Source organism: Procambarus clarkii, chromosome 5, assembly GCF_040958095.1.
Source record: "Procambarus clarkii isolate CNS0578487 chromosome 5, FALCON_Pclarkii_2.0, whole genome shotgun sequence".
Taxonomy (NCBI): domain Eukaryota; kingdom Metazoa; phylum Arthropoda; class Malacostraca; order Decapoda; family Cambaridae; genus Procambarus; species Procambarus clarkii.
This window is the reverse complement of record NC_091154.1, coordinates 11,968,211-11,982,009: the sequence shown is the minus strand read 5'-3', so window position 1 is coordinate 11,982,009 and position 13,799 is coordinate 11,968,211. Positions and strand designations below refer to the sequence as shown.

The following is a 13,799-nucleotide window of genomic DNA, read 5'->3' as shown; positions in this document are numbered from 1 at the left end:
GCATCATTGCATCACCACCTTTCTTACCCTGCACACTGAAAAGTCATATACCACCTTCCTAGATCTCAAGTCTGCCTTTGATATTGCAAATAGACATGTTATCTTGAGTGAGCTTGCAAGAATGAATATTGGTGGTCGGCTTCTTTGTTGGATCAGGGGTTACTTATCCAACAGGAAGTCATCTGTAATTTTTCCAGGGGCATAGGAGTGTAACAAGAGACTTTGAACTAGGTACCCCGCAGGGAGGTGTCCTCAGTCCTACCTTATTTAATATCTTAATAAACACGTTGTTAAACTCTATACCGAGCAAACTCAACGTCCACATCATTAGCTATGCTGATGATATAATGATACACACCACTGGGTATGCTAACACGCAGAACACTCTTAACTCTGTATTAGACTCATGTCAAGACCTAGGTTTACTCATCTCAGCAGAGAAAACAAAGATACTAAATCGGCGTCCACCCAGGCAGGGAGGAGCTGTTCGCAAGATGCAACTGTCTGATGGCTCCCAGCTTGACTATGTTAACAGATTCATATACATATACACCTTGACCTTGAGGTGCCACTGTATGGACCTGTTGTATTCAGACTGTCGTCAGTATAAAGAGAGGCTCCAAGCTCTCAAGGCTGTTGCAGGTTATCACTCAGGCTATGGTGCCAACGTTAGAATTGTCAAAATGATGTACTTTGCATACATCAGATCTTTAGTGGATTATGCTGCACCTCTGCTTGTTTTGATGCCTGAAAGAAAGCTTGGAGGGCTTGAAAAATTGCAGAACGAAGCCTTGAGGATAATTCTTGGGTGCCCTCGTACCACAAAGATACTTAATATGAGAAAGGAACTTAACATTCCGAGCGTTGTTGATCGTGTTACTGAAATTAACTGTCGAATTGGTATAAAAATGCTTAGGCTAACTCATCCTAACCCTTGCACAGAAGCTCTCCAGAATTTCTTTATTGAAGATCAGCATTGTTCCAAATGGATAACTAAAACTGGAACTCAACTCAGAATGTATCAGGTTCATGATTTGTACCAAGAGAAACAACAACGGCACTTTCCTGCACCGTGGGAGGTTACACCCTTTCCAGTTTTAATCCCTCCCTTTCCACCCAAGAAGCAAATTAGAGATCAGCCCAAGCTTCGTCTTGAGGCAAAGCTCAACGCCTTAAGCCATATTGATGCTCTGTCCACAGAGCATTCTCTCTCTCAAATCATATACACTGATGGTTCCCTACACCGCACCACGGGTGCAGCTGGAAGTGCAGTTGTCCTGACAATGGGCGATGGCTTATATTTTGAGTGGGGAGTCCGTATAAACAACTGGGCCTCTACCCTTCATACAGAACTATTTGCCTTGCTCCTTGCACTGAAATGTGTACAAGTCTCAAAACTTGATGCATTAATTGTAAGTGACTCCTTTTCATCCTTAATTGCTCTCAACTCTTTAAGACATAACTGTAACATGCTCGTGTCCGAAGCTAGACACAAATACAACAAAATTATTAAGGATGGTAACAGAGTCCATTTCATGTGGTCTCCATCTCATGTTGGCCTCTGAATGCATGATAGAGCTAAGTTAGCCAAAGAATCTGCCTTTAAAGGAGCCGTTGAGTGTAACCTTGGATTGTCAATGAGCAATCTGAGAGCAGCAGTACACCGAGAACTTCAACAAGATCTTGTAGATCTGAGGCAAAGTGAAATTGACACCAGTAATTCCATCTATCATCATACTATCATGCAAGAGGAGCCACACAGGGGAACTGCCAGATATTTGGAAAGCAGCTAACGTAGTCCCGATATACAAGAAAGGGGATAGACAGGAGGCACTGAACTACAGGCCAGTGTCCCTAACCTGCATACCATGCAAGCTGATGGAGAAGATTGTGCGAAAAAAACTAGTGGAGCATCTGGAGCGAAGGAACTTTGTAACACAGCATCAACATGGGTTCAGGGATGGCAGGTCCTGCCTCACAGGGTTACTTGAATTCTACGACCAGGCAACAAAAATAAGGCAAGAAAGAGAAGGGTGGGCAGACTGCATATTTTTGGATTGTCAGAAAGCCTTTGATACAGTACCACACAAGAGGCTAGTGCGAAAGTTGGAGATGCAGGCTGGAGTGAGAGGGAAGGTACTCCGGTGGATAGAGGAATACCTAAGCAACAGGAGACAACGAGTCTGTGTGAGGGGTGAGGCCTCAGATTGGCGAGACGTCACAAGTGGAGTCCCGCAGGGGTCAGTCCTTGGACCTATACTGTTTCTGGTATATGTAAATGATCTCCCAGAGGGTATAGATTCGTTCCTCTCAATGTTTGCCGACGATGCAAAAATTATGAGGAGGATTGAAACAGAGGATGATAGTAGGAGGCTACAAGATGACCTGGATAGACTGAGTGAATGGTCCAACAAATGGCTGTTGAAGTTCAACCCGAGTAAATGCAAAGTAATGAAACTAGGCAGTGGAAACAGGAGGCCAGGCACAGGATACAGAATAGGAGATGAAGTACTTAATGAAACAGACAGAGAGAAAGATCTAGGAGTTGATATCACACCAAACCTGTCTCCTGAAGCCCACATAAAGAGAATAACGTCTGCGGCATATGCGAGGCTGGCTAACATCAGAACGGCGTTCAGGAACCTGTGTAAGGAATCATTCAGAATCTTGTACACCACATATGTAAGACCAATCCTGGAGTATGCGGCCCCAGCATGGAGCCCGTACCTTGTCAAGCACAAGACGAAGCTGGAAAAAGTCCAAAGGTATGCTACTAGACTAGTCCCAGAACTAAGAGGCATGAGTTATGAGGAAAGGCTGCGGGAAATGCACCTCACGACACTGGAAGACAGAAGAGTAAGGGGGGACATGATCACAACCTACAAAATCCTCAGGGGAATCGACCGGGTAAACAAGGATGAACTATTCAACACTGGTGGGACGCGAACAAGGGGACACAGGTGGAAGCTGAGTACCCAAATGAGCCACAGAGACGTTAGAAAGAACTTTTTCAGTGTCAGAGTAGTTAGTAAATGGAATGCATTAGGAAGTGATGTGGTGGAGGCTGACTCCATACACAGTTTCAAATGTAGATATGATAGAGCCCAATAGGCTCAGGAATCTGTACACCAGTTGATTGACGGTTGAGAGGCGGGACCAAAGAGCCAGAGCTCAACCCCCGCAAGCACAATTAGGTGAGTACAATTAGGTGAGTACACATCTATGGATCATCCAATAAAATCAGCAGACTTCTAGATGTTACTACTGCTCGGCTTAGACTCGGTTACAAGTATCTCTGGGAATTCTCATTATCTGCCGATGTAGACCTGACCAAATGTAAACTGTGTCAACAAAATTATTCGCACACCCTCCGTCACTATGTGATGGAGTGCGAAAAGATACGTGAATTTAGAGACAATTCTATAACCAATGTTTCAACGATGTGTAAATATTTAATTCAAAATGATCTGCTACCAGAAATTTTAGCCAAATATCCCCAGTTTGCTAACTGTAGGTAGTAACTAAGTGATTGTAACCTATCCACCGCTGCCCACTGGATGGGGGGCGGTGTGCAGGACAAACATATCAATTGTGACACTAGCTCTCCACATATGTCAGTTGCTTAATTTAGAAACTGTACTTGAGGTCGATCTCGAACCCATTGTTGATGTGACGAGTTACACTGAATTTTGTTACCACCTTTACATAATAAAACAATAGCTAATTTGGAATTTTAATTATTACATTTGAATTCATCAAGTCAAAATGCACGATAAACAACTCTTTTCATTTCAGAAGCAGATGATGTTTATCATCTACCATCAAACTTTTAAAGGTCAATCGGCTTTTACTTTCCGTTTATTAATCACAATTGGCAAGATATTTATGACGAGGACGATCAAGAGAGCCATGAAGCAGGTCAGCAGGAGTAAGAGGAGCAGGTAGACGTCTGCGTTGGCCTGCTGAAGCAGGTACAGTCCTCCATTGTCCTTCTTTACAAGTCTGTCAGGGAAAAGGAAATATTATTGTGCGAATGACGGCTTTCCGCTGTTCATAAAGTATTTTAGCTGTTAATTAACACCGTTGTATTATCACAGTTTATGCGGGTGTTGCTATAGTGAGGGTTAACGATGGCATCTAAAGCCAACTAAAATATACTGATACAAATTGATGCTACTTAACAAATATATATAATATAATATATATATATATATATATATATATATATATATATATATATATATATATATATATATATATATATATATATATAATGACGTCACTGTCAGGGGCCCCAGATGATCACTTGTTTTCTTTTTTTTTCAGAGGATCACCAACCAGTGTATGTGCGTTTGTCACCTTCTTCACTACACACTGTCTTTATTACTGTCACCTTCTTCACTACACACTGTCTTTATTACTGTCACCTTCTTCACTACACACTGTCTTTATTACTGTCACCATCTTCACTACACACTGTCTTTATTACTGTCACCATCTTCACTACACACTACCTGTGTATATCAACCTTCACTATGCTCTATCTTCATCACTGTAAGTCTATTCAATACTCACTATTATTATCACTGAATAAAATTTCACTATTCACTACCTCCATCACTGTAAATTATCTTCATCACTACACTCTCTCTTTATCAATGTAACCATTTTGACTATACTACATCACAGTAACCAACTTCACTACACAATACATGCATCACTGTAACAATCTTCACTGCACACACTCTTCATCACCGTAACTATCACTACCTTGCAATAATTTCGGGGCTCAACGTCCCCGTGGCCCGGTCCCCGACCAGGCCTCCTATACACTATTCATTGTCTCCATGTTTTTTGACGATTCTGGGCTCCCAACACTTGAGTAAAAAGTAATATGATGAGTGAATCTTATTGAGGGTTTGGTATCAATGGGCTGCAAGAAGGACCCCGCCAACCCCCTATGACCATCCCTAACACCCTCTAGTCACCCTGCAAAGTGTCATGAGAATTATCCACAAGCCTACCTTTGGACAGAGATATTTTCTGCTATGGATATATAACACTGTTATCACGGCCTCAACACTAATAACATCATGCTCCCTCTAGTACTAATACATGCTAAGAAGCGTACCTTCGCGCATGTGTCCTGCGCATGATTCGCTCGAGAGTGACCAATAACCGGTCAGGCGGCGCCAGTGGCCGGTCGTGCAGGTCCTCTGCCAGTTCCCGACCCCGCTCTCGGAAACTGCCCGGGAGAGAGAAGGGGGGAATTATCAGGGGGAAGCACCGAGCCATTACCACTATATAGCACTTGGTAGGGGTCAGGATAAGGATTTGGGATGGGACGGAGAAAAGGAATGGTGCCCAACCACTTGTACGGCCGTGGATTAAACGCCATCCTGCATAAAGCGAGGCCGTCGCTCTAACGTCCAGCCCAAGTGGTTGGGCATAAAATTATAATTTTATCATTATAACAACAATTTTTTTATATGATCATGAAAAATTGCTGAATTGAAATATTAAAAAAATTATTATTAACAAACTTAGGTATTCACAGCAATGTGCTGCTTCCTATTTCTATATGAAGGATTACAAAACGTAGATAAAAGACTAGCTATAAATTCAGCTACTATCTCCATCTCACAGGATGGTTTGTCATACATGAAATCAGGAGAGAACATAGAATATAAGACTGATCTATTAGCCTCCACTGGTACACTCTGGGTGCAGCACAAGAATATCTTCCAATATTCCTGCGTGTATGAAGTATTAACAGAGCTCAAAGTACCTCATACCATTGGGTCTGAAGTCACTTATAACAGGACAATCACAGGTATAGTGTTGGAGAGTGTCCCAGCTCTTGTTCACACAGTTTACAATTGGAATGTTCACCATTGGGGGGATTCATTACCTGCAGCCGCCCGCCACAGATACCGATATCCCAGCCTAATTCTGGCCATTACAATGTCTTTTTTTTTTTTTTTGAGATATATACAAGAGTTGTTACATTCTTGTACAGCCACTAGTATGCGTAGCGTTTCGGGCAGGTCCCTGGAATACGATCCCCGCCGCGAAGAATCGTTGTTACAACCAAGTACACATTTTACTGTTAAGTTAAACAGAGGCTACAGTTAAGGATTTGCGCCCAGTAAATCCTCCCCGGCCAGGATACGAACCCATGACATAGCGCTCACGGAACGCCAGGCGAGTGTCTTACCACTACACCACGGAGACATGTCACTGTCTAGTGGATGCTCTATGCTCCCGTACATATAATTTTCGGTTCTAAACATGTCATTGCTCTCTATACTCGTGCTTTCTGGCCTTTGTGTGTAAGTGACTGCTCTTTTGTTTTTTTATTAATAAACCAGCCGCCGGAGGAGGCTAGTTTATTATGCACCCCATACTCATCCTGTGAGCGGTAGTGCAAAAAGCATAACAGAGGGCACAAAAGGTCTTTATCAGACCTTATCTTAGATTATTACATAAACAATTTCATCTATCCTTCACTCCATATAGTTACAATGTTACACCTTATAGTAACAGAGAATGTTCAATTTAAAGAGCTATATATTTACAATAAGTCATTATACATTGATTGGTAGGTCTTATCGCTAACACAGAATTGTTTGAGCAATTGAGATATTACAGAGTCATAGGGGAGCTGCTGTTTATTATTAGTCTTCACAATACACTACTTGATTCTTAATCTCATATGTCGTTTATCTACTGGAAGCGAAATATGGATACAGTACAAGGATTTCAGGTATTTTATCCTTGGTAATAAGATAGGTTGCCATATCACACAGCGTGAGCTTAGATTTATCTTTAAATGGCTCAATTTTACTACAATCCAAGATATAGTGTTCGAATGTGTGTCCCTGTCTTTGTCCACACACTTTACACTTTACTTCATCTATATCCCTATACAAGCCGAACTGCCAGAGATACTTGTAGCCAAGTCTTATACGAGTTGTGACAACGTCTGTAAGTCTACTGACCTTGTTACTTGCCCCATATACATGTTTTACTTCACACATTTCATTGTGATAAACAATGGACCTGCTAGTTCCAGTTTGCACTGTTCTACTTTCTTCAAATTCATCCATAAGTCCAAGATAACTCAAGATTCCGTTCAATACTGTCACTATTCACAGCAACCTTAGAAAGGGCATCAACTTTATCATGTTCCTGCATGCCAATGTGAGAAGGAATCCACAACATTTTTATATTTGTGTGCTTTACAAATCAAATTTACAATACTAAATGCTTTACAAATCAAGGGACCCAGAATGTGGAATGACCTTCCCAACCATGTTAAAGACTGTACCTCTCCCAACCAGTTTAAGATAAAAACTAAACACTACCTAATTAACTCCATGTAACCTACCTCACCCCTAAATGTCAACCCATGTCTACTACTTTAAACAATGCTGTTTGTTGACAAAATTGTATTTTTCCTTTTTTCTGCCATGTCCCCCCCCCCCCCACTTTTTTATTTTTTTCTTATTTTTTCTCAACACAATTTATACTTTAATCTCAATTAGTATTAAGTTTTAGTCTTAGTGTTTTTCCTGCCCGAAACGTTTTGCGTAATAGAGGCTTTAGGCATTGTATGTACTAGCTCTATTTATAACTCCATCAACTTTTTGTATCTAACCCTGTATGTATGTACTTACCTGAATAAATATTTGTATTTTACCCTCTTGCTAAGTAGGCTTATATATCTATGTCTGGCTTCTGAGACAAGCAGGTTATTACTTGATTGCAAACTGTTTATTGCTCGTAGTGAGGAAAGGGAGTCGGAAATAATTAAGCGGTCTACTTCAGTGTTGTCAATAATTTCGAGTGCTAACAGTATTGCTACAACTCGGCTTGCATTGTGGATACCCCTGCAGTTATTAATTCTTTTATTCCTTTGAATTGTGCTGCCATCGGGCTGATGAGCAATAACAGCACTTCCTCCCCTCCCTGTAGCTGTATTAAGTGATCCGTCAGTGTACATGGTCTGTGCGATGTTGTTCTTCTGTCTTCCCTAATTTCCTGAAACATTGTGGCTTTTACAAGTGATTGGAATACCCAGGTCTAACTCAATACCAGGCTTATTGATACAATGCCACACGAAAGACTGATTAAAATGATAGAGGCTCATGGTATTGGGGGGTGTTATATTAAGTTGGATTTGAGCATGGCTATACAAAAGGAAACAGAGAGTCAGTATAAATGGGGTTAAGTCAGAGTGGGAAAATGTTGTAAGTGGAGTACCTCAAGGCTCTGTCTTGGGACCTCTGTTGTTTATAATATATATTCCGATTTATAATATAGATTTAGATTCAGGTTTGAGTAGCAACATTTGCAAATTTGACGATGATACAAAAATCGGCAGGGAAATTAACACGGAAGAAGACTCACTATCACTTCAAGTTGATCTAAATAGGGTTTTGAAATGGTCAAAAGATTGACAGATGAAATTTAATGCTGATAAATATAAAGTTCTGAGGCTAGGTAATGATGATAGAGTTACAAGATAGAGCTAGATGGTGTTGAGATTGCGAAAGGGATCTGGGAGTTATGATTAGTAAGAATTTAAAACCAAAGGATGAATGCATGAATGTTCGTAATAAGGCAAATAGGACACTGGGATTTATTTATCGAAGCGTTAGTAACAAGACACCTGGTGTGGTTCTCCAGCTATATCTTGCTCTGGTTAGGCCCCATTTAGATTATGCAGTTCAGTTTTGGCCGCCGAATGGATATAAATTCGCTTGAACGTGTCCAGCGTAGGATGACAAAGTTAATTCCCCAAATTAGAAATCTTTCATATGAAGAAAGATTAACAAAGCTTAAAATTGCATTCACTGGAAAGGCGAAGAGTTAGGCGTGACATGATAGAGGTTTACAAGTGGATGAATGGACGTAACAAGGGGGGATATTAATAGGGTATTAAAAGTATCAACACAAGACAGAACATGAAACAACGGGTATAAATTGGATAAGTTTAGATTTAGGAAAGACTTGGGTAAATATTAGTTCGGTAGGAGGGTTGTTGATTTGTGGAACTAATTACCGCGTAACGTGGTGGAGGTGGGGTCCCTCGATTGTTTCAAACGCGGGTTGGACAAGTATATGAGTGGGATTGGGTGGTTATAAATAGGAGCTGCCTCGTATGGGCCAACAGGCCTTCTGCAGTTACTTTTGTTCTTATGTTCTTATCACATGCTGCTGTAGCTAGCGGCCTTGTACTTACCTAGTTGTACTCACCTAGTTGTGGTTGTGGAATCAAAGTGTTTTGGCTCTTTGTTCCCGCCTCTCAACTGTCAATCAACTGGTGTACAATGTCCTGAGCCTATTGGGCACTATCATATCGACATTTGAAATTATGTATGGAGTCTACCTCCAACACATCGCTGCTTAATGCATTTGTTAACTACTCTGACACTGAAAAAAATTCTTGCTAATGTCTCTGTGACTCATTTAGGTACTAAGTTTCCACCTGTGTCCTCTTGTTCGTGTTCCAACCGTGCTAAAGAGTTTGTCTTTGTCCACTCTGTCAATTCCCCTGAGAATTTTGTTGTGGTTATCATGTCTCCCTTTAGTCTTCTGTCTTCCAGGGTTGTGAGGTTCAGCTCCCTCCGTACCATCATGCTGGACAACACCCATGTGAGATGGCATCCATACAAATAAGACTGTGTGTATTACCTATGTTCTATGGATCTAATATGACTATAATGAAAGTCATAACTTTACTAGTATTTGTTTTGCATGTTGGGCTTCCATGTGCCTGATTACAGTGATATCTGCAATGTATTTTTTGAAAGGTTATGCAGGAAATATTAATATGTATATCGTATAGCCTATTGGATACAACTATTTTTAACATTTGGGTAATTATAGGTGCCACACCTTACCTTCTATCACCAGCCAGGGTGATCATGGCCTCCCTCAGTGCTGGCACTGTGACGTCAGCAGCTGGCACCACCACCGCTAACCCTAGTTGTGGAAAATCAGACGGGAAAGACAAATTTAATTAGTCCTAGATAGTCTGATACATTTTCTAAAATATAAAATTTATATAACTATCAAAATAACTGAAGTGAAATAAGTTTGCATATTTCAAAATCCAAATAATTCATGATAAAAATTATATATATTTGGAATTTTAATGAATCAATTTAAGTCATATTCAAGTGTTCATGTTCAAGTTCAAGTACATTTATCAAGACAATAAATTACATCTCAAAATGATAGTATCTTAGGCCATTTCAATCCTCCTCTACTTCAGGTCCTGAATGGACTCACAAATCCATACAGACATAAATTATATTTTACATTACACATTAAAACAGTGAACACAGAACTTAGTACAAACTGGAGTTTAGTGTTACACTATTGGGATTTTCACATACATTTTCATGTCAGTATAGACACAATTATTCTCTATGTACATTCTCATATATATAGAGAGAATAATTGCATAATTCTGTAACTTTTTCAAGTAATGGGACCCATAGCACAGTGGTCTATGTGCTTGGCTCGCAACTGAGGCCAATATAGAGTGACCCTAAAGACATCATGTCCCCAAATAGGCCAGAGATCTGGCTCCCATTGTGGGAACCGACCTGTGAGATTTATATTTATTTAATTTATATGAATTTATATTTACGTTAATTTATATACTTCGATAGCAATTTGTATAATGATAAGTGGACTGTATTTCTGCAATAATCTCATAATCTCACAAATCGATCCTCTACACATTAGGGGGGGTTATTAAATTAATATATATGCAGCCAATCAAACTACAGTAATAGCTACATACATTGATGAGGTTCCTTATCTTATAGTACAGCAGGTTAGTCCACCAGGTATAACTAGGGTGTAGACACCAAATTATCCTCTTTGAGGTAGCTTCCATATCACCCAGTAACTGGTGCACATAATCTTGCATCCTCGTCTTGACCTGTCAAAAGTGCGCTAGCTGTGAAGCCAGAATCCTATATATGACAAGTATATCAGAGAAAACAGTACATGGAACATTAAAGACCTGGCTTAATTACCTTTAGTATGAGGCGATTTCGCGTTCTAACCGGCTAACCCTATATCCTGACATTAATGGCCATAAATGAATGATAAACGGGTTTCGGATAGACACTTAACTTGTATTTGTAGACAGCGTGTTGACAATGGTACACCTTTGGGTTCCATAACACTACGTCCAAGTAAATTTAACAGGAGCCGAATTTGCTCCCGTGTGAGCCTCTGGTCTCAATAAACAATGATGGCTGCCCTCCTTCCTCCACTCTGACGCCTGGCTTACATTGTCCAGATTTCAGAACGTGATAGAAGGGTCACATTTACTCTACTTTAATATTGATAATTAAGTTAATTTATATAAGATGTTTTTATGATGGTAAAGTCCAAAGACTTATGTATTTAAGAACAATTCCCAGCAGAATAGCTGGTGAATTATAATAGTATGTGGTGATGATATCCCGTTTTCTATAGACGGTAATTCCACTACAAGTTACGTTTTCTATGGGTAACTTGTTTATACAACACAGCTCTTATCTGTCTGTATGATATATTAAATGCTGTCGGATTTTCCGACATAATTCCCCAGGGGGCTGCTCACGGGTCGAAGTCCTGATTAGAACAGACGAACACCGATACTCCTCCATCGAATTATTACATTAATTTGATGTTAGTAGTTAGTAATCACACATTTGTGCGTCTGTTCGTACAGGACGGATGTCCCGTACTAGAGTTGCAGGGGTTAGAAGTCTAATGCGAATTCATTTCCCTGTTAACTCTTGTAAGGCTAATATTCAAGCCTTATTGCATATTATTTAACCCAGAAGACTGGATGTGATCAAGTACTACAGTCAAGTATGATTCAGGGACTGCAGTGAGATCAGTGACATTAGATATAACTTGAAATTTCTTCAGGTAACTGGTCACTGATATATAAACACTGAGGCCCATGGAATACATCTTGATTAAATAATAAATGTATCAAATCAGTCATCAGATTTATTGGGGTTTAATTTAGTTAATTGATTAAGAAGATTGAATAGCTCATCATTAAAGTAAAGTATGGTTCTGAGACTGCAGTGGGTTCAGTGACATTGGTCGCAGTGACTTGTAGCTGTTTTAGGCTACTGTTCACTGATTTGCCACTGAGGCCTCATGAACTCATCTTCAGCTTCAAATGATGATACTAACATCAACCTCTGTTACTATAGTCAGCTGTAATCTCCTTAGTATAATGCTACTGGAGAAATATAATCAGCTGACAAATTTAGATTTCTATTGGTATTGTTTATCTGCAGGCATAGGTCTCCTCAGGCTTGATACTGGGCCTGAGAGTAATTTACCTCCTGCAGAGTTTAACATGGTTATGCCCTGATATTTAGTAGGGCTACCAATGAATTGATGGTAGTAGTCTGTCCCCACAAGGACAGCCATTTGGCATTTGATTTGCTCAAATTTACCTGCAGCTGCTTGATAATAGCTTTCCAGGTCAGCATAATCAACTTGAGATTGTTGTGACAAATCTTCACATTTCTTGATCTGTCTTGTTAAGTGGCCTTTAAGACCTGCAAGGGTTCTTTTCATTCTCCCTGCATTATCCATCCTGGCTAGTTGGTGAAGCCTTGTGGGACTTGTACTTGGGCTGCTCATAATACTGAACAAACACTAATGGTAGCCTAGGGTAAATTCTGAACTCACTAGGCAATAATCCTACCTCTACTAGAGGTTAGCACTTAAAATTAATACACATTATATATATATACAATCATCCACACTAATGATTTGAGTGATAAACCAGTGTCACTGGAAGTACCTTTAGGTTAGCTCTTCTATATCACCCTAGGATGGAAGAGACACTAATTAATCACTCAAAGGTGTGATGATCATAAGTAAATTATTATATATACAACTCAACTCGAGTTGATAAAAATTACACCCAAAATAGGGTCTGGACCATTCATTAATGGTGTTAGGTTAATCAATATAGTACAACTGACTATGGTAATAATGGGACTAGGATGAACGATAATAGTTCAACTAGTCATATCCTACCCTGTTGTGGGTTGGCAATTAGTAAATATTATACTGTGATCACTAGTGCAATATATATTAAATAATTCTCTATTTTGGAGAAATAATATACACAATTATTGATAATAGCCTCTTAATTAGCCTCTATGAAACTTCTAATATTATCTAGAAGTATTAAATATTATTATTGACCTCGCGAAATAAACTCCACAAAATTCGTAGATAATCTCTCGCGAAATGTAACACCACGAAATCCGTGAACAATCTCACGAAGACCCCAGCCACTAATTTGGCTGGATTCTATATTAGCGCTGTCATTTCACAGAATAACACGCCACCAAATGTCTGTGGGTGTACATGAAACCGCTGACTAAGGCTGAACTCGGCTGAGGGAGGCTCCTGAGCTCCCACGAGGCATCGCCGCTGTCTATGACTGGCTGGCTTTGTTTAAATAACACTGCACTAGTATATTTAATGAATCCACTGGATAACTGGTTCATCCGGTACTAAGATGACCAAATGTGGGTTCATAGGACCGAATATTCCGGTTCCGAAGGTCCAAATAATGTGGGAACCGACCTGTGAGATTTATATTTATTTAATTTATATGAATTTATATTTACGTTAATTTATATACTTCGATAGCAATTTGTATAATGATAAGTGGACTGTATTTCTGCAATAATCTCATAATCTCACAAATCGATCCTCTACACATTAGGGGGGGTTATTAAATT

The 13,799-nt window shown here is 39.8% G+C and overlaps 1 protein-coding gene across 2 annotated transcripts in view; it reads right to left on the bottom strand.

The window, feature by feature from the left end:
- Positions 1-3,721: 3,721 nt before the first annotated feature.
- Positions 3,722-13,799, bottom strand: part of LOC123761738 (UDP-glucuronosyltransferase 1A7-like) — a 105,176-nt gene continuing 95,098 nt past the window's right edge. For both annotated transcript variants that reach the window (XM_069339453.1, XM_069339448.1), the window contains 3 exons: positions 9,909-9,990; positions 5,132-5,245; positions 3,722-4,002 (listed from right to left, as the gene is read on the bottom strand). In XM_069339453.1, coding sequence (XP_069195554.1) covers positions 3,837-4,002; positions 5,132-5,245; positions 9,909-9,990 — 362 coding nt within the window. In that variant the 3' untranslated portion in view covers positions 3,722-3,836. The remainder of the gene's footprint in view (positions 4,003-5,131; positions 5,246-9,908; positions 9,991-13,799) is intronic.